General features: G+C 38.8%; 2 protein-coding genes across 12 annotated transcripts in view; one reads left to right on the top strand and one right to left on the bottom strand.

The window, feature by feature from the left end:
* Positions 1-473: 473 nt before the first annotated feature.
* On the bottom strand, positions 474-19,179 carry PREPL (prolyl endopeptidase like). Of its 11 annotated transcripts, none has more exons than XM_076334431.1 (15): positions 18,998-19,179; positions 18,217-18,325; positions 15,315-15,512; positions 14,732-14,798; positions 13,856-14,062; positions 11,707-11,830; positions 9,161-9,377; positions 8,399-8,584; positions 6,729-6,932; positions 5,801-5,976; positions 4,115-4,331; positions 3,816-3,965; positions 2,715-2,841; positions 1,543-1,625; positions 474-598 (listed from the first exon to the last, which is right to left on the bottom strand). In XM_076334431.1, the coding sequence occupies exons 2-15, from the start codon at positions 18,265-18,267 to the stop codon at positions 521-523; spliced, it is 2,085 nt and encodes a 694-aa protein (XP_076190546.1). In that variant the 5' UTR covers positions 18,268-18,325; positions 18,998-19,179; the 3' UTR covers positions 474-520. The 11 variants fall into 11 exon arrangements, 10 of the variants coding, with proteins under 10 accessions (XP_076190546.1, XP_076190539.1, XP_076190548.1 ...); XM_076334424.1 differs by having other exon boundaries at positions 18,217-18,459; positions 18,998-19,171; XM_076334433.1 differs by lacking the exon at positions 18,217-18,325.
* Positions 19,180-19,313: 134 nt separating this feature from the next.
* CAMKMT (calmodulin-lysine N-methyltransferase) overlaps positions 19,314-21,484 on the top strand; it is a 223,285-nt gene continuing 221,114 nt past the window's right edge. The window contains exon 1 of the mRNA XM_076334423.1: positions 19,314-19,702. Coding sequence (XP_076190538.1) covers positions 19,604-19,702 — 99 coding nt within the window. The 5' untranslated portion in view covers positions 19,314-19,603. The remainder of the gene's footprint in view (positions 19,703-21,484) is intronic.

Here is a 21,484-nt window from a genome sequence, read left to right as displayed (position 1 = left end):
GTTTGTTTGATCCCACCATATGATCAGTACAGTATTGCTGCTGTGTAGCTAGGAAGGGCAATAGTCATCATCACCTATGTATGTGAATTAGTTTTAGAAGACCCTAGTGAGACTTTTACATCAAATACTTCTTGGGAGTTTTACTGCCTTGTGTAAAGCGTGGTCTCGGAAGGGAGGTCCTAGACCGGAAAGTACATGTCTTCACATGTCAGGCTTTAAGCACCAACCGTTGCGCTTCAGCTCCACTTGTATAGTGCTGCACCGCTTGCTTATGTGAACAGAACTGTACTGAACAAATGGATTAATGCAGGTGGCTACTTCTGTACTATCTGGCAGGGGAGAAATTCAGCTCTTGCTTTGTATGTTTATAAGCCAATGCCACCCCCAACTTTGAATTTCTTGTCTGCTTATGCCCGTAAAGCAGAGATCCAAGAGGAGAGATCCTCTGGAGAAGGTGTTCACTTTTCATACAAATAAAAATCTGACCCAAAGTTCTTCAGGTGGTCAATGTGTTTATTAGCTACTTGCAGGATTTCATATGTTGGACATGGCATACTTCCTCAAGTTCTTTGTTCAGAAAAGCAAGGTGTCTTGCAACCTAAAATAATGAAAATATTTTATTACAAAATAAAAAAATTCTTTGCACTATAAACCTTCAGGTTCTTGCACAGCTATTCTAATCTTCTTCCTTTGCCATACTAATGCTAAGCAATACCTTGCCCTAAGACAGAATGAGGCTTTTCCTGAAAGAATTCATTTTGGGAATAACTGTCACAAGAACCAAGTAACACTTGCTAGGGTTTGTTAAAATTAACAGTAATAAAATTTGTATCCAACTGTGATAGTCTGAGACATCAGTAACAATATGGCAGGTCTCGGCAGTATGTTGCTTTTAGCATGCACGCTTGTACGAAGTGCAAAATGTTGAAACCTAATTGTAGTAGTGTCCTTTGATAGTACAGATCGTGCATTTCAGAATGTAAAGATCAAACCCATCATATATGTTCTACTCATGAGGAAGATGGAAGTAAATAGCCAGTATGACAACTTTAAGCACTTAATACTCTACAGTGCAAGACTCTTCCTGCTGGAACAATGTTTTGCACAAATTAGAACCTTTCATTCAGAGCTCTCAGCACATTACAGTGGGAGTTTAATACTCTTTTGAGGCTTAAGGCACAATGAGGTTCAATAATCTGGCTCTGTCACTGGCTCTTGTGTATATATATGCACATAAAAATATATATCGATATATAAAAAAAAATTATATATAAACCTGCTAGTTTTATATATAGTTTTATATATATATTAAAAAAAAACCTGCTGGTTTTGTATTTTTATATATATTAAAAAAAACCCAGCAGTTGCTCTTGCAGTATGTATAAAAGGTTGCAAGAGCAACCTTAATTCCAGCAGGTTTTTTCTTCTTTTAATACTTCAAACATACATTCAATGACTGCATGAACTATTAACATTGAAGTATCAATTGAGGGGACACCTCCCTCCAACCTGTTATGGATGTGCGCAATAAAGGGAACACACCTCATTCAGTGAATCCTCCCAAGATGAATCACAATGACTGCCGTTTGCCTGGATGTCTAAGATGATATTAGGGATCCGATTTCCTGGAACAGTGAAGCTAGTGATCATTTGACATTGAATGAATGAGGAAAAAGGTAAGCGGGGATGTGAGTTGTTTAGGGATAGATAATTCTGCCTTCTATCCTGCCAGAATTTCTGTTGTTCCTTAAGAAAAAAAAAGAATCATATAGGGGCTTGCTGGATGAACTATTTGTACTTCTATGAACTACATATTTGAAAACTGTTTATATATTTGGCATGTTTGTTCTCTCTCGCAGTCTTTGTGGAAAGACGTGCTTTTTTTCTTTCTAAGCAAAGACTGCAACAGCAATTGCAGTACCTGCTATCCTTTCTCAACCATTGCAGCTGTGCTGCTAGCAGAGAAGGGGCATAATGAAATTTAGAAAAGCTAATTCAAGATCTATTTTGGTACTGATGGTAAATGCCTCTCCCCACATTAGATGGTACTAGAAAATAATAAGGCTTGAATATACGTTTTGTGGAAACAGTCCCGATGCTAGTGTTAAGTTTCAGGTATAAAAGCATCTACGCCTTGGCACTGCTGTCATTCTAACTTGGACTAACACCTGCAGTTGTAGCAAACTGCAAAAAGCAGGTTTTTATAGAGCAGCAAAAATAAGATTTTTATCCATGTGTCGTTGAGAACTGCAGTCTGACTGTATCAGTAGCTGGACTAGACAGTATGGGTTCACCCAGCCCTGTCCAACACTTGCCGTATGTTGAGGCCTAGGAAAGACTGAGCCCAACTCATTCTCCCAGTCCTCATTTTTTTTCATCTCAGAGGGTTTTCTGAGCCTGTTGTGGTTTGTCACTATTAACATTTAACACATAGGGGTTTAACTATTTTCAGGCAGGTCTACAATATAGAGATATCTGGTCCCTTTTAAGGCTCTGGAGAGTGCATCTTAGAAGCTGAGGTTTATCTATTTGTCAGTATGACTGCACAGCTCATCTTTGCAGATAATGGAAACTACTTCAGAGCTTTAGGTACTGGATTGTATTGTACAAACAAATGCATTTAAGGAGGAGTCAATCTCTATGATGTTTAATTACATGACTACTAATATTCTGGTTTAGTTAACTCCATGTATCTGTAATATTCTTACTCTTACCTTTCTTACTTGTTCTGCTGGCGTGATCTAGTGCAGCCTTCCTAAGTTTCTGAACATACTGTAAAATTCCTGTTAGTGGTATCCGTTGATCATTTTCATATGCCGTGATAAAAACTGAAGGATAACACTGAGATTAAAAAACAAAACCAGTTACATACGTGACAACTGATTTTTCTCATAAAGTGAGTAACAAATTCTTCTCTATTTATCTTACTGTACTACTTGTTATGGTTTATCTAAAACCACATCTATTACATAATTACCTGCTGCTCTTAAAAAACCACTTTTATCACTCTAACTGCAAAAAGTATTTTTGTCTGAAAAATTACTTCGTATTAGGGGATCATCTGCTTGCAAAAGCTAACCAAAAACATCCTCTCCCCACTGGAAAGGTCTGATACCTGTCTGCTTGCTGGTGATTACAAAAAAAGGGGAAGTACTAATCATGGAATGGTTCACCTTAGGACAGTAGTAGAAGTTTACTTTTGCAATCTTTCCATACCTAAAAAGTAGTTGTTTTTATACATAAAGATTTTACTTAATGAAACTATGCAACACAGCTAACGCATTACTTCAAATAGAGAAAGATTTCCTCTAAGATGACAATATCAAAGCCATAGCTCCTTTTCCATTTCATTGTTCGCCTCTGAAAAGGTATTTAGTCAGTGGAAAATACCTCCTCCCTCCTGTGACAAATGCTGCAAAACCCAGTGGAACAAGAGAAACCCCCCACAAAAGGAGAACGTATTTTACATGTTGAGGTTTGTTTATACAATAGAATAATCTGTTACTTCCTGGCAGTCCTATAACAAAAACAGTTTTTGAAATCTATTGATTATTTAGGAGAAGGTGTTTGGTTAATTTCAGTAGTCACTTATGACTCCAAATATTGCTAAGATTATTACTGAAATAGTTTATATTTGTATTGATGATTCATTTTAACACAAAGCAGCAGCTAAGACAATTCTAAAATGCTGGGGTTTAAAGCACTGAAAACGTAAAATAGACTTTTTTTTTAAATTTCAGTTATCTGCTTTTTGTTTTCTTATAAACTGCTACACTTTAGTACTGTAGTATTCCACACAGAAAGCATAGTTTTACCTGTGTCTTAATATTCTGGTATGGACAATAGCTTTTGATATACTTCATACATTTTTCATCTGCTAATGGATTTCCCCATTCTTCCTGTTCTTCAATTGTCAGTGGCAGATGAGTTTTCATCATTGTATTTAGAACATCTACGAAAGGAGCCTTAGAAGTTGTTATTAAAAAAAAAAAAAGTTGGCAAATAGGACACAAAGTGAATTCTGAATTGGAATGTTTCCAATTCTGAAACTGGTAGCATGAAGCAGAAAATACAGTTTAATGTCATAATCCATAAAAGGTCTGCAGCCCCTCACCTGTAAAACCATGGCTCTGATGAGTTCTGGATCAGTGTTGCACAGGGCTCCTGCAAGAACTCCTCCAGCACTGGCAGCTGCTAGCGCTGTGTATTTTGGCTGAGAAAATCCTAGTTCATGCAGCAGCGTGATGCAAGCCTTAAGGTCATGGAGACCTTTGAGTTTATTATGCTGACATCCATCTCTGTGCCAGCTAAGGCCTAGCTCTCCTCCACCCCTGAAATTTAAAGCGATTCAAATTGGAGTCTCTTCGGAAAACATCACATGGCAAAGCTTCAGATAGTGAGAGGACAGCAGCAGCCACAGAATCGCAAAACCATAGTATGCCTTTCCAATTAACTCTTCTTTTCTCTATTCTTGTCTTTACCCTCCTTTATGGCCAAAATACACAACATGCAAACAAAAAAATCTGTACGTGATGATTGGTGAAAATCCTAACTGCATAAGGGCACTCTGTGCCCTTGTGTGCTTGTGTCCTGGAACTCACAGGAAAAGCACCATTTTAGGAAATGACACCGTCATTGTAGGCAATACAAAATCAGATGCTAATATAATCTTTTTTTATACAGGAAGCTATTAAAATATCTAAAACATTTTCAATACTTATATCACTAACACTAGCATTTATTAAAAACAGTAAAATAGTATTCTCAGCTCCACACTGAGACTCTCAGGATTTGTCTTGTGTAGCTTAAATTCGGAGACTGTTAGGTGTGGGGTTTTTTTTTCCTAGTTTGTGAATTTCAAATACTACTTGAAATGTTATATTTTGTAAAACAGAATTTTAAAATTTATTTGTATTCCTTTCTACGCAACCACAATTTTGCTTCTCAGCCACCTGAAGCTTCCTTATTCAGGTTTCCAGTTTAAAATGAATTAACTGATTAGTCTTCCACAATTCTTCATCTTTGGATGAAGAATCCATCTTCATCTAGGACTGACTTCCATCTTAAGATACTTAGAGGGGTGGGAGGAAGAACAGCACAATGCTTGCCACTAAATATAGCAGGCCTAATATATTTGTATGCTGAATTTGTTTTGGAACTGGTATTTCAAACAATTGCTCATTCTCCCCTTTCCTTCCCCTTCCAAAAGTGATTCTTTTGTTATCATCTTCACCTACTGAATTATTATCTCAATGAAAATATGAAGCCTATTGTACATAGTGGTTTTATAAAACTAGTACGTTTGTAGCTAAACTGGAGACAGAGGATTTAGCCAATAAAAGAACAAGAGATGCAGGTTAAATGCTTCGTTGTTGCTGTAGAAGGCAAATGGCTTTCGGAAGATGCAGACTGAACATTAGTATACAATGCCCTCGGAAAGAGGGAGGTAGCATGTCATTGCAATTTGAACGTGTTACCAAAATTTTTCTTGAGCAAAGATGAGGCAAGAAGTAATAAGACTTCAAAAGACTGAAAGTTACATACAACCATCCTGTTGATTTAAGAAACTTAAATGCAGTATGTGGTCTTGAAAGTGTAATTTTTTTCTCCTGAGATAAATTTATTTTTTTTGTTTAAAAACTCCTTTTAAAAAAATCTAAAAAGAGATGGAAGTGAAAAGCATGAAGAATTAGGTATAGCTACATGAAAAAAAAATTTCTGTACCTGTTCACTTGCATATCAAGAAATGGCTGTATATCCCACAGATTAAAATCTTAATTCCATTTTATATTTGACTCACCTGACATGGCAATATGCTAATATCCAACCCTCTTCAATTAACATCAGCTTCTCTTCTTTAAAGCTCATGTTCAAATCTATGCCATAAGCTCCATATACATGAACCAGAAGTGGTTTCCTGTGTAGCTCTTTAGAATTCATATTATGAAAAACTGTAATTGGCACCAAAGTTTCATCCTGGAAATGAAGGAGTATTTTACAATAAAGGACATTTCAGAAATCTTAATGACACATGGCAATGAAAACTTCAATTATTTATTTTAAAATGTGGTTTTTTGATTACAGTAATTTTTTTTCACTTAGAATGTACAAAGCACTCTTGAAAAATAAAGCGAGAGACTGAACCTCTGCTGTGTAGGCTTATGGATGCAGAGTTTAAAATTCATTTAAGTGCAACACCTGAGGAGTTTTTAAACTACCAAAGCACCCAAGTCTTCCTTCCCCCTTTAACACCACGAATATCTATTATTAACAAAATAGTTTACCACTTACTGCAGCACAAACTCTTTATTAACATCTCCAATTTTTTAAACTCAGGCTGTTAAAACTTTTCTTTCTTCATCTATACTGTGCAGGTGGTTGTGGGGTGGTGTTCTTTTCAACAGCTGGCATCTTTTTAATTTATCATGGAGAGTATGATACCATACATCAACTAGCAAGTCTAAGTTACACTATACTAAGATTCTTGACTCATCGTGTATTGTTATCTCCTCTGGCATATCCAGGTTAATGGAAAAAAAAAAATCTTATCACGACTCTTTCTTGTTCTTCTCTGTAGCACTGAAGAAAACACCCACTGTTTAGTAACTATAGCACCAACCGCTCTTCACATTTTTTAATCTCTATGCCTTGCCAAATGTATTTTCTTTAAATGGGTGGGGAGGAAGGGAAGAATAAAGGGAATGGGAAAAGGACTGAAAAAATCTTACCTTGCTTTTAGCTAGTAAACGTGTAGTGTGACAATTCGTAATAATTGGTACCTCTTGCACAGCTTGTTCAATGAGATTATTTTCTTTAAACGAATATGCAAAATGCTTAGGGGGGTGTACTGGGGAGGTGAGCTGAAAATAGCAAGTGCCGGTGGTATGTTCAGGATGAGATTCCAATTCAAATTCACAGGCCCACGTAGGTAGCTGAGAAAACACGGCATTTCAGGTAAGACCCTTACACTGCTCCTGTAAATTTTGCCTACTGTGTCCTTCAGAGGAAAAGATTTTGAATATTAAGCTAAATATCTTCAGTTTGTATGTAGCACAACCTGTATTTCTTTTAAGTTCAGCAGTGAAACAATCAAAAAGTGAAAGACTTCAGCGAACTTTTCCCCTAAGGCCATTGGATCAAGTTCAACAATGAAATAAAAAAGAAAAATAAATCCAAATTCAGTTTAAAATGGGCATTAGTGCAGATTTTTTTTTTAAACTGAAACATTTTTTGAAATTATCCTGCATTGTTTTTATTTTTTTGGTCCTATTTCCCCTCCGATTTCCAGTCCTACTTCAACATGTTATACAGCCAAGTCCATGTCAGTTGTTATGCTTTTGCTGTGAGTTAGCTCAGTAATGCTAAGCCACTGAAAACCCCTGCCTCTTAACTTTGTTCCTAGTGCCAGCCATTGTGAAGAACAAAACCTTTTCCTGGCACATTCACCCTCAGACACTTACTGCTATTATATTTAAGATTTTTAACTCTGCTAAGAATAAAAGAAATCAAGATTCATTCTTTGAGAGCAGCAGGGACATAGTCAAACCCTCTGCCAGGCCACTGCTTACTTGGGTAAGGTTGCTAGAGACTTCTGAAATGGCAGCAGAAGTCCAAGTTCTCCAGAGTAACTGCAGACGTTTTCTGAATAAATAAACTACAACCATTTTCAAAAATGAAGGTTTCAGAGACCATACAGAGTACTTTGTTGAAAACCTTTTCTGTAGCAGTTTTACAGAATGCAGCATTGGTAGCTTGTTGCAAGAAACTTGCGAGTAGTTCAGATTGTATTTTTCAGGCAACAAATCAATTAAATATTTTGTCCGAATGGTCTCCAGAAATCATGGTTTTGAATTGAGTCACTTTGTTTTTAATCCACAAGTATTTAGCAACAACTAGACAAGGGAAGAAATACTTTGCACAAATTGTACTGCAATATCAACTCTTCCCATTTATTATGGGACAGTGTCTGTATTTGTCTTCTGAATGTTCTAATCTTTCTTCTGTGGGAGGGCCAGGCATATTTCCTTGCTTACACTGATGAGTGTAACCAAAAATAGGCCCAGTAAAACTAAGTAGAGTGTTTAGGGAATCAAGTCCTATTTTACACTAGAAATCAGCGATATTGTAAAGAGCTTGACAGTAATAAGCTGAAGAAATAACTGACTCATAGGATAGCTGCTCTCTAACTGTCGAAGTGCTACAATAAGCCACCACATGAAATCCTGAAGAACAGCCACAGGTAATACAATTAGTTATAAGGACAAACTTGGCAGTATTATAGTTTCCAAACCACTTCTACTCTTGGAATTTATCTTTGCTTTCATTATAATGTTATGTTAAAAAAAAATGAAATAGTACTGGAAAAAGATTATGCTGCTTAAGCCAAGTTAAAACATACCTTTATTGACTGAACTGAATGTGAAACAAAAGAAATCACACTTAAGTAAAGATGACCAGCATTCTTCAGGAACATAATACAGTGATCACTGAACATCTCCAAGTCTACTAGCTTGGTTTTCTCCTCCAGTGCATAAACTAACTGCCAGTTCTCCATGCCACTGGAAGCTACTGGTGCCTTCATCAACTATAAAACCAAAAAACAATCTTGCATTACTAAGATGTAGTAAGAGTTACAAATGAGATGTACAGACATATAGGTGCTCTCATGCAACATTTTTATTGCAAAAAATTACTAGTTTGTATTGGGGGGGGGGTTGCCTGACTAAAACTTGAGGTTTTTAAATTCCTTTTACTTGGGCAAAATGGAAGAACAATTCAGTAACATTTGGAAAAGTTCAATTCTCATAGATTAAGCTATAGAAGATTTTCATGCAGTAAGTGCTTTCAGTGTGGCCAGCAGAACTGTAGGTGGTTTGGTTGTACAGACTGAGATCACTAACTTAAAATTTAATATAGGGGAAACAACTGTTAAAGTATACTCATTTTTTGATGTTGCCAAAGGAGTTAGAATCAAATTGGCATGCTACAGGCGAGACTCGGTGTACTACTATCAGTCTTTCAATCCATGCAGCGCGCTCTAATTCTCTTAAATTTCAGTAAGCCGTGAACCACAGAATTAAAAGCCAGCCTTACTATTTCTGTATGATCTGCAACAGGTATCTGAATGAATCCTATGAATCTTATTATCAGTTAAAATTACCTTATATTCTGCAGGTTCTCCGTATGTAGTAAGAATATATAACTCGTCATTTCTGTGCTCAATGTGGTAAATGATCCCTTTTGTTCGTGCTTGTACAAGAGCAGGTAACTTAAAAGGATGTCTACAGTCAACCAGCCAAACTTCCGAGGTTGTCTTGCTGTTGCTGTTGATAGTGAGAAAACGCCTATCTTTTGTGCAATATATGTCCACATAGAATCTGTAAGGAATAATTAAAAAAAAACCCCAACAACTGAAACTTGATTAGTATTTTTAAAATACGTTGGTTGTTTCAGAATCACGGGCTTCCATCTGCAAGGTAAGAAACACCATGCCTGTAAGCATGGCTGGAGAAATTCCAGACTACTTGGTTCCCAGACCCACTCTTGCTGCATTTTCCCTGGGATTCAAAAACCCACAATCTTGTGTGTGGAACCTGAAATCTGCAAGGAAAGCAGTTCAGTTGTTGCGCAACTGAATCCAGGTTTTCGCCTCACTGAGATAGACTGGAAGCTCATTGATGTATACACACTTTAAAATCCAGGCAAAATGTAGAAATTTTTGTTGAGCTCGTAACCCTATTTAAAAAAAAAAAAAGTAGTAACGGATAATTAAATTGAAATTAATAAAGGACATCATGTGGGAACAGCAGTAACAAAAGAACAGTAGGAGCTATTATAAAGATAAATTGATAAAAAGCCTAAGTGTTACTGACCTAACTTTGTCTGAAGCAAGAAAAACAAAAAAGACTATTTTTTTAAAAAGTACAGAGGCCTATATGAGACAAGACGGACAGCGTTGCAGTAATAAAGCTGGAAACTAGGGACTGGTTTTGGAACTATCTAAGAAATTAGGAACTATCTATTGGTTTTAATTGCTTCTAAAATCTAGAAACAGAAAACAGAATGATAAGCAGTGGCTGGATGCTAATATTAGACAACTCCAGGCTGAAATTCAGATTCAAATTTCTGAGTCATCCTAATTAATTGGAACGTCACATCTTGGGACATAGCAGTTTCTTTGCCGTTTTGAATCTTTAAGACTGGATGTCTCTAAAAGCAACACTGTCCAACACAAAGATCCAAAAGATTTAATGAAGAAATTGCAGGGTTGAATACCGTAATCTGCATTATACAGATCAGATACATGACTGCAATAATAATCCCTCTAGACTTCAAAATATTTGACTGGTGAAGGAAAGGATGCTTTAAGATAGCATTTTCAGTGCCTTTAATTATTTGCAGGTGGAGGAACTCTGATTTTTTTGATACTATTGTTTTTTCTAATTGCACTCTCTTGACATCTTTAGGAGGACAGGCACAGCGGGTTATCTAAAGTCTGCAAGGAATCAGCCTCCTGCCTCTCTAATACACACGAATTTGGCAAGAGCATGGCACTGCATTCAGCAGAGATTCCAACAGTTCAGCTCTGCTGACCTTACCTCTAAGAGTCAAGCTGAAATGCAGGTTACACTTCTCCCCAAGGACTCTGACCTTGCTATTAGAATTTTTTTTTTTTTTTGTCTTTGTAGCTTTTTTTTTTTTAAGGAAGTCAAGAAATTTTCAGCTTCTAAAAAAAATATTTGATTGCACCTAAAAGAGCTGGTGAGATGTAGAATGGAACTGCTCAATGGCAATACAAAAGAATGTCTTGCCATCTCCAATGAACAAGTGAGTTCAGTTATGAGCTGCAATAGTACAGGAACCTTTAGAGTAAGTTTCTAGTAGATTTACTGTAATGACTATGACCTTCAGAATTATGCCAACAGTTTCCCGGTGGGGAAGTGTCAGGTCAGTGCAACTTGATTTTCCAAAAGTATGCATCAAATGCAGCTGGAACAAAAGGATCTTATTTACTCCATCTCAATTGCAGATTTTTTTCTGGTTTTTTTAGATGAAAGTACAATTGACATTTCTTCACTGAATATGTAACTTAAATTAAGAGTAATCACAAATATTTATGGAATGCTGTATAAATCTACCACATGCTACATGCTACGTGGCTGAAAAACTAGTTCTGCACTCAATTTAGCAAGAGCCTTCTTGTCTTCCTAAACCACTGCTTAAAGAAAGGTTATTGAGAGGGTATTCAGTCAACAATAGTTCTATCTCTGGGAACGCCGTAATGATTTTGCTCATCCATTACCCAGAGCAAGGATTAGCCTGAACTTCTATGTTTTTTAGAAGATGTATCAGACATCAATAGCAGAGAAAACAAAATGAAATCCAGAGTCTGATTTACCCTGTATGAAACTGTCACACATTCATTAAAGGACACCCTGACCTGAGACTGACCTTGACATTTCTAAACTCAGCTGAACCCGTGAGGTAAGAGAGGGAAGTTAAATCTCTGTTGATCACATATCAAGAGGAGAACAGAGCACTTTCTCAGACCGCGTAAGGCACTACTGACAGCAGAACACAACTTAAAAATGCCTTTTACCATTTGGAATATGATATGGAAGAATTTGTTTTCCAAACCAGTTATATTTTACATATAAAATACTCTAGCATATGTAAAGGACTTGTTATATTTTAGGTAAGTATTACCTTGCATCTTGTTCTGTATAAACTAACTTAGTATGTTTCTGATTAGTGAAAGTGGTCATAAACACATTCTGGCATTTAAGGTTCTTCTGACTGGTGTAATACAAAACATCATTTGTAGCCCATTCTGGAAAAAAAGACAAAAGCATATCAAATTTGGAACAGTATATACTATTACTGAGAGAAAATGGAGCTCCATGAACACTGGACCCAATGCTGAAAAAGGTGGGTTGCAGTTGGCATGGAACTGAGGACAGCACTTCTACATCCCAGAGGCTGGGGTAAGCCACAAAACGATTTTTCCATGTTTTCTCTGAATCCCACAGAACAAGAATCTTGTAATATATTTAAAAAAAAAAAAAAAGGCACAGGAAGTTCTTGACCCTGTGGGGGTTCTGGAGGTAACAGGAAAATAGATGATGTGTGGCTGTTCAAAACTGAGCAGAGAAACAGAGGTTTACATAGAGTCAGCAAGATAATAAAGAGGGTATGAGCTCTGCACCACTGCATGTGACTGCATGCAAACCATTTAGAGAAAAGAGATGATGCATGTGCCTCATGGGTACTGCTGAGAGAAAAATTCTCCAGTTTTCTATGCTTGTACATGTGTTCACCAACATAAACGTATAAATATAGGAACCTTGCTATTCTGAAGTTTAGTAATCTACTGATACAGCCAAATTACTGCCATCTCTGCTGCTCCTACAGCCACCAGAATGATGTTTAGTACATATTCTTTAAAAAGTTACTGTATTCTGTCTTATGAATAAATACTAATTTTTCAGTACAAAACCCGAGGAAGTACCACACTGAAGTAATGCAAACAATTTGCTATCTGAACAGCAATGTGGCTCCAAAGTGCACAGGTAGCTGAGGGTTCACTATGAAGACAAGCCTTTAGAAGGGAAATCCAAGTTCTTCTATAGCCTAGCATTTAAAAAACCACAGATGTAAATTTTCAAGAACTTTCATTTGTCTGCCTGCTGTTGCATATCATGCAATACAAGCATATACTTTGCAAGTGATCATAAGACCTAATTCTCTTGGTCATGACTGAGGTACCTCTATACTTCATGATACCTCAGTACCTCACTTACACCTGAGTAAGTTTACAAAATCAGTGTCATCTCTACCATTCTGGTAGTCATTTTTTGTACTCTTACTATCTGCCGTAATCTGTCACACCTATGTAGGCAACAGGGAGCTGGTTTCTTCAATGTACTGATTCTTCCAGACAAACCTAGATACATGTTCAAAGCGAGTATAGTCAAAAATGTCACTGGCAAATTTTCAGGCCTGGTTTTCAGCAGGCATTATAAACTTCAATTGTGCAAACACTTACAACATTAAATTCTTGCTAGTGTTCATTTTTGTAACTAGGAAGTTTTACCTAATTCTTGCCCTGCCCAGGTAAATTGCTTACTGCACTATATATACTTGATGACTTCTAACAATATAATCCAAAATACAAGATGTGGAACATTGTATACACACTATTGCACTCTTTTTGCTATATTCTTTAACATACTATAAAAAAATAAAGGTTTCCCATTCACTTCAGTTTACCTCTGCTTATTTTAACAGCAATGTAAAGCTCTCTAATCTATTCTGAAAGAATTGACTCAAGGCCTGACTGACTTCTTCGGGCTCTGAATTGTGACCCACATCCTAGATTCCAGCTGAAATTCCAGCCAAGCCCTAATAGTAGGTAGCACTTGCACGCTTTTCAGCGAAGCTAAGTGCCTCCAGCTATCAGTGACTTCAGTAGTAGCTGTAAGGGTTTAATAATTGGAATATTTCTGAAAAATATCTTTATATTGCAAACAGTTATGTCAGTAAATTTTTAGAGAAGTGTATTGAATTAAATAAAAAGAATGATATGCATGACTTCAAACATGTATAAATGCTTGCTTTTACAATGAAGGAAAACTTTTATCATGAAAGCATTCACTTTCATCCACATCAGATAACTTGTAATTGTGCAGTGTGGAAGATATCTTAAATAAGAAACAATTCAACAGCTATAAGGATTAAATCTAAAAATGTTGCTTGCTTTTTTTTTTATTAAATACTTTAATATTATTTGTAGACTAACAAAATTGTTGTGTTGAAAGCTGGTGTGATCTACAGAGTATTTATATAAACAACTTACCAAAACTAAATACATTTGGAATTACTTTTTCCACGACAGGAAAATGACCAAGTTTCATAATAACGCAGGTTGCCTCTTCAGAATTTTCACTTTTTAAGCTGATAGCCATGTATCTCTGATCTGGTGAAATTCTGATCCGTTGAATAAAGGCATCAGAAAAGCCAAGATCTTCAGTACTGAATAAAATATCAACATTTCCTCCATCTACTACGTAAAAAAAAAAAGAGATAGCAAAAAAAATCCTGTAATTAAGGCACTGTCAAAATGAACAGTGGTTGTTAATACCTGTATTTAATAAGTCTGTCTGCAATATTCACAAGCATACTACTGGAATTTATTAACACCAAATATTTGTCTTGCAGGATATTTGCAAATGCACTTTGTAAAAATAAACAAAAAAAATACAGTTCCAGGAAAAAAAAAGTCTTGTAGTTATTATTAAAAATATTTTTAAAGTGTAGATCTTAGCTTCTAGTAAATGTATTAAATTTTAAAGTTCAGATACCTAAAGCACAGTTGTTTTTACTAAATACAATTAGTAATTTTTTTTCCCACCCCCTCAGAAATAAAAAAGCATGAATGTGGTTTTCCTTTTTCAAAATGTTAAGTTAGGGCTCTGAAAAGAAGTGACTTCTCTCTTTCCTCTCCAGAAACGTGCCTTAGTGTCAATATATACTATTCCCTAACTCTCTTCACCTCACCTTTTCAGATTCAGGATTCTAGAATTATTAATCAATCATTAAAGAATTTTATAAAAGTATTTTTAGTTATTTTAAGAAACAGAGCAATTAAGCTTTAATGTAAGAAAAGTACACAAAGTGACACATGCACAACATTTTTAACAATTGTACCATGTTAGGAAGAGAAATCGCTTACCATCATCTGCTTTTGAAAGAAATATGCAGCCATTCTCTTCAAAGTACACATTCTCTCCAAACCTGATCTGTTCAATAAAAACCAAACATGTTTCAAGTCCAACATATCGTTAGACCATTTCCTTAGAATCCCTATATTCAATCATTGTTCTGTACAACACAATTGTAACATACACAAATGACAGAATATAGCACATACATTTTATACTAAAGAAGGAATTGCATGCATCAGAACGGTTCTTTCAAAGTTAGGGTACTTAAGCTACCTATACCTGCTCTAAATTTAACAAAAGGCTCAGATCACCTGTAATTGCTCTTGTAACTTACAACATCTTGTATTCTTTATCAAAAAGTCAGGAGATTATTGTATCTTTGCCTATGGAGAAATTAATGTAAATACACTATCATAAGAGGTATAAGCTGTTCTAAACACATGCTGTTACTATCCACAATTATTAAAATATTCAACTTTCAAAACTACCACCATAAAATAATCAGTAAAACAGCATTTTATAGCAGGAATGGCTTCACTGCCTTTTATTTGTACTCAATGATGAGAAATGTTTGTATTTTTTGCCACTTACCCTTGGGCTTCCTGAATTGAATGTATACTTGTGCAATTCTTCTAATTTTTCCTTGATCCTTTTTGTCATAGCTTTGTATCTTGCTGAAATGTCCTTCCAGTTTTCCTGCTCTGATTTCAGAAGATTCTTGTACGAAAGCTCTGATGAGGTTATGGATGTATTTTGCTTCCTTTTAGAAGGGATTTTTGTTCCTTCCTGCTAAGTAAGGAAAGACAACAATGGCTACAAGCCAGCACTCTGTACTCCAGTATGAATATACTGAGGCAATGATGGTATTTCCTGAGCTACAGACCCAAACCCAACTTTGCATTATTACAATAGTACTTGCCATTAAAAAGAAAAACCAGAGTTGGAATAAGTTTTTCTTTTCAATTCTTCCTGATCTTTTAGGAAGGCATTGTCAAACGTGCTTTACTTGACACATTTATTGAGGTCTTCCCTTCAAAATCTAGGGTACTATTAATGTATGCTCTTAATTGATTATACACAAAAATGTTTGTTCTTGTTTTAGAACTAGTTTTTAGTTAATTTGTATGGAATTCTGTTATTTTTCCTTCTTCAGAGGCGTTTTATCATAATCTTCCTGTCTTAAGAGTATCATTTCTCATTTCCTTTCCTAGACAACAATGCCGCCCACGCCTCTGTCCCTGTTCCTAGGAGTCCTAGCAGCTGTTCAGGTTCTTGCTCCACCTCCTGAAAAGTGTTAGTGTAAATAAGGCACAGAATGAAGTGAAGCAGTGAACTGCTATGGGTCCTGCAACAATTTTATCAGGAATAAGCTTAAGGATCTGGTTTTCCATGATCCGTGAGCAGACAACTGCGACCTCATTGCCAACAAAGCTGTCTTCTTTTGTAAAGATGTTAAAAATGTGTTAAAATTGCTAGTACAATGCTACTTCTTTTTGCTTGCTGTAAAATCTTGATCAAATAGTAAGCTTAACAACATATATTACAGTACATAACACTGCACAGATCACACAAAGTAGCATTTTGTAACATTCATTGTGAATGTGTCTAATCTTAAAAAGCAGCATATACTTTTTACCCCATCCTCACTTTGCATCAAGAACTGATGGTTTGTTCCTGGTTTGTCTTCACAAATGCACGCAATCTAAAATGTGAATAAGTAGACTTTGAAAGGAGGAGAAACTATCTGCTCCAGTTACCAAACTCCCTATGAATGTAAACCACATCATTCATGAGAGCATACTAGTGTTTGTGACTGGTTCAGACCAACAGTCCCTCTAGCCTAGTGTATCAAATCAGAAGCACAAGTCAAAGAAACCGTGAAAGCCTTCAGAGAAGCTCTGGAGCAACCGTGTAGTTGGTCAAGGTAAAGAAATTGCAGGATGTGTTAGTAGTACCAGTCACTGGAAAAACTGCTGTAAGAAACACTTCCCCAAACCAGAAGCAAGCAAACAAAAACCCCACAGTGGCCACAAATGGATACTTAGGGAAGCGTAAGAATGGGACAAGCCCAGATGATATTCCCCAACAGGTGTTCCCCCAGCCTTCAACGATTTTAGCTCAGGCACTTCCTGGGCTGAATACAGTTTCTGGATATTTAATAAGTCTCTGTTATGTACATGCATCGTCTCCCCTTGTAGCTATGTAACATTTTAGCATCCACAACTTATTTTGGCAACTTCCACACTTTATGAATCTTTTGATGATTTCCCCTCCTTTTGTTTTCAACAGTTCCCATGGTATTTATTTTGAAATATTATATAGAGCTGGTGGCCACAGTGTAGGTATACATTAGAGTTACTGTACACCTCCCTACCTGGGGAAAACAGAGTCATCTAGAAGAGCATCTAGAGAGATTTTGAGGATAGCAGAGGATCTCGGTCACAATCAGTTTGCAAACATTTGCTCCAAAGCAAACAGGCATAGCTTCCTTTCAGGTGAAAACCACTTGTTTGTATCCTGAAACCAGTATGATAGACCAGCTTTTCTAACTGTGTTAGTGAACTGCCAATGAATAAACAGAACCACACATTCTCATCCATCAAGACTTCATACTTCTCCTTGAAACATTTGTTTACATTTCAGACACAGACTTAGGAACTGTTTATGTTATGGTTAGAAATAAGAAGGTTACAAGATGATCTTTGGGTCACCTTTGAAGAAACCCTGTCAACTTGTAACAATTTTAGAACTACACATCCATCTGAAAACGTTTAAGGTAAAATAAACCAAAACACTGATCTTTTCAAACAGCATTTATGCATTATGCATATAAATCAGTTTACAGGCTGTCATACTGCAGTAAGCTTTTATAATACCTTTAGGAAACACTGTATTAGAAACACAGGAACGGAAGAACAGGTCTGAAATTATTTCAGACCATTTTCTGACTCTGTGCATGATACATTGCCACCAATTTACACAGTATTTACTTACAGAAATAAATCGAAGTACCTTTCAAAGTAGAGTTTATCACATGTGAATACAACTATGAGAAGTCAATAGAATATTTTAGTATTTAATATGGTACAAACCATGACTTTCTGGTCAGCACAGTAAAGGTCAAGTTTTGTTGAGCCAGCTCACAGTGGTTAAGTCTGGTGTCATCGGTTTGGACACTTTGCCTCTAGACTAGCTGACCTCTCCCTGCAGTTTTCTCCTGACACTTTATCTGAATCTTTCTGGAAGGTACCAATTTTTAAAAAAATTGCTACAGCAGGAAAAGCAACCAAAATGCAGCTTTACATCAAAACAGTATAGGAAAGTTGAACAACAGTATATGTCTTTGAACATAACTGAAATCCTAGTATTTATCCCCCTGCTTCAAACCTTTTAGGAAAAAAGTGTTTCCTCGACATTTGAAAAACATGGCTGGCTTCCTTAACAGATGTGCCAAGGTGGTTCTTGACATTAAGTTTATACTTAAACAGCATACCTTGCAGGAAAAGAATCTCCATGGAAGGATGCTTCCAGGTGGCACAGTCATGTGTGTGCATGTACTTCCTGAACAGTCCAGGATGTGGCATTTTTTTGGTTTTATTTTACTATAAAGACATGTTGTTTGAAGATGGTTATGCCTGAAGTAGTATCTGACACAGAAGCTCAGCCCTTGGAGAAGATTTCGCAGTCCAAAACATGACGTTCTAACCTTCATCTCTTGATAGTCAACCTGAAATCTCTGAAAATCCCAAACCGCTGATCATTTACACCGTGTATGTGTATACATAACATAAACTGAAGGTAAAACTTCCTTTCTTTCAAAATGAGACTGATTCATTAGGTAAATCAGATGAGAACAGTAAAACTTCAGCTGTTTCTTAACAACTGGTACACACAGCTTAGCTTGCATATTAACCTGCTACATTACTCCAAAACGTGGTTCCTGGCAGTTGAAAGTTTAACTCTAGTGAAACTATCAACGAAGAGAAAGGAAGGTGCAACTGTGCATGCTTAAACGTCGAAGAACCAAAAACCGGGAAGGTTTTGTAAGTTTTTTCCTCCTTTGTAAGTACCATATAATAAAATCACTTTATCTCAGGAGGGTAACTTGACAGCAGGAGCCGAACCCCCCCTCGCAGGAGAACTGACAGGTTTGCAGCTCTGCGGGGGGAAAGGCCCCACGCGTTTCACCGCCCGCGGTCCCGTTCCCCCGTCCCGCCCGGGCGAGGGCCAGAGAAACCGACCCGGCCCCGCTCCCCGCCAGCTCTGCCCCTCACCGCCGCGGCAAGGCCGTGCCAACGCCGAGCAGCGCCCGCGGCCCGCGCAAGGACTCGCCGTCGCAGGCGGGGCTGAACCCGCTCTCCCTCCGGCGGGGCTGCCCGGTATAAGATGGCAGGCGAGCAGGAGCAGCTCCCGGCTCCCTCGCGGGACTGCCCGTAGCCAAGATGGCGGCAGGGCGCTTCAGCCAGCCGCGGCGGGCGAGCACCGCTGATGTCAGCGCGGAGGCGCGGAGCCGCGGCGGGCGGCCGCACGCACGCACGCCGGGCGGGCTGACACGGTCCCTGGCGCGGCTTCCTCAAGTCGCTTCCGTTTCACGCAGTTTCGCCCCCAGGCGCGGACGCCAGAGGCGGTCTGTTTCGAGGCGCGCTCCCGCCTCTCCGGTGCGCCCGAAGAGCCGGGCGTAGCGCGGCGGTAGCGTGCTCCTCGTCGACAGCCTGTCTCCTCAGCTCTGCCCTTAACAAAGATGGACACCCACTTCTTCCCCCTCAAGCCCTAGCCCGGCCGGTCCCGGCAGCCGCTGGAGCCTCGGCGGCAAGTCCCCGCCGGCCAGGGCAGCGCTCCCCGCGCGCGGAGGGGGGGGTCTGCGCGCTCCCTGCCGCCGCATGGCCGAGGCTGCCGGCTCTCCGCGCCGCCCCGCCGCGGGCAGGTGCGAGGCGAGCGGTGCGGGAGCAGCGAGAGCCCGCTGGCGGCTGCTCGGACAGGTAGGGGGAGCCCGCGGGCGGGAGGGGCGGCGGGGATGGCGGGGCGGGCCGGCAGCTCAGCCTGAGGGGAGCGCGTCTCTCTTGAACGGTGCTGTGCTCCCGTCCCCTGACGCGGCGGCGCCTTGGGCTGGGGTGGTTCGTGTCCTCTCCCGCCCCTCTGCGCTGGGCTACCGCGCCCCCGGGGGCGTGTATATATACACACACACGGCTTTTTTAAGTGTGCCTTCAATAGATTCCCAAAAGCAGCCTGTGGTCTTATAATCAGTGTTAAGAGGAGGGCGGCCAGCACCCCCTTGGCACCCTGAGGGCACTACCTTGGTATTTTCAGGCCGTGGTTCGACACCTTCTGTCGATGTCGCTGGAGTTGGTTATTGTAGCTGCTACCCCATTCCCGCCCTTTGACCCCCACCAAACTGCCTTTCATGGGGAGCTGGGGTGAGACCCCACTCACCTGGCAGCGAAAACTGCACTTTACCTGCAGCTGCTGGTGGTCTGGTGAGCGGTGGGGCCGTGCCTGGAAGAAGATGAGGAAGAAGAAGCAGCAAGTGGTTACACCTGTGCACTGGGTGAACAGCAGCTCGTCAGCTCTGGCCTTCCATACTTTTTTGGACCCTTTAGGAGCAGTGCAAGGTTGGAAAGGATTCCTCTGCAGACGAGCATATGCATAAAGGCTTAAAAACCCAAATCAGTTTAATTTGTTGTTATTGTTATGGGATGTGATATTTATGGCCCTAACTTAAATGTTTAGTTTTGTGCAAAATGGATACCTGGAGCTGCCCATCACGACCTCTCCCCGAGAAGGCAGAGTGGAGGCAGTGGGTCCGATGGTGGCAGCTGGGTTGAAAGGGGCACCTGGCTGCAGTCGGGTAACAGAGCGGGAGGTGTGGGGAGGTTAATATGACCTTTTCTTTGTGTGTGGTTTTGGTTGGTAAATTCGCCAGTCCTGTTCAACAGGACAAACTTCTGTTTTATTATACTCTAAGGCAGGAAATGTCAAAGTTACTGGTAGGAATATCAGGTTTGTCTTTGTAGGTTTCTGTTCTAGCAGACTAGCAAGCTGCACTCTGTGGCTATACTAGCTGTTACTTCTTTTCAACACACTGCCTTTGGCATATCCCTGTCTCTTAAAATCATAAGGAACTTTTCATAACCATCGAATGGGGTTATGAGGGGTGCATGTAGGTGTTTGGGGAGAAGGCTTCCATTTCTTCCTCAAACTACATCTATCTGTGACCTTTTCCTCTGCAGATTCCCTGGGTTTTTCCATGTTCTTTAGCTTTTCTGTTGATTTTTATATGGTACGATGAGCAAGGATCAATTTAATCTTACTGGTACATCTGAAGTAAAAATCAGTTCTGCACTCTTTATTACAGCGATGCTCGGATCTATCTATGGATTGGGAGAAGGTATCAACCTTCCTTTATATCCATCTTTAAAAGAGCACTGTCAAAGTGTTTCTTACAGTGCTTTTAAAAACGCTTTTCATACTGCTTATAATAACGCCTTACATGAAATCACTTCTGTGGTGTGTTTATATATTGAATTTGCTTTCATTCAATGCATACACAAATTGATTTGCTATGGTAAGGATGCTTGAGTGCGTGCTCGCTGATTTAATTAAGAAAAAGCCCTTTTATCAGGTATCCTATGAAGCTAGCATAAAGAACCAGGGGTTTGCATAATTACCTATGTGTTCTTTATCAATAAAATGTTTTACGTATGTACTGAGTTTGAAGTTTGGCAATATTTTTAAACTTAGCTTGTCAGAATCAAGGAAAATAT

This window comes from Aptenodytes patagonicus, chromosome 3, assembly GCF_965638725.1.
Source record: "Aptenodytes patagonicus chromosome 3, bAptPat1.pri.cur, whole genome shotgun sequence".
Classification (NCBI taxonomy): domain Eukaryota; kingdom Metazoa; phylum Chordata; class Aves; order Sphenisciformes; family Spheniscidae; genus Aptenodytes; species Aptenodytes patagonicus.
Note: the sequence above shows the minus strand (reverse complement) of the source record. Positions and strands in the feature narration are given on the sequence as shown.

Bases quoted from the DNA above. Each gene is read 5' to 3' on its own strand.
- PREPL (XM_076334424.1), bottom strand. From the start codon at position 18,435: ATGAAGGTTAGAACGTCATGTTTTGGACTGCGAAATCTTCTCCAAGGG. The intron at 5,977-6,728 runs GTAAGATTTTTT...CTTCATTTCCAG, and splicing joins GTTTACTAGCTAAAAGCAAG to GATGAAACTTTGGTGCCAAT. The intron at 2,842-3,815 runs GTAAAACTATGC...TTTTAATCTCAG, and splicing joins ACCAGAATATTAAGACACAG to TGTTATCCTTCAGTTTTTAT.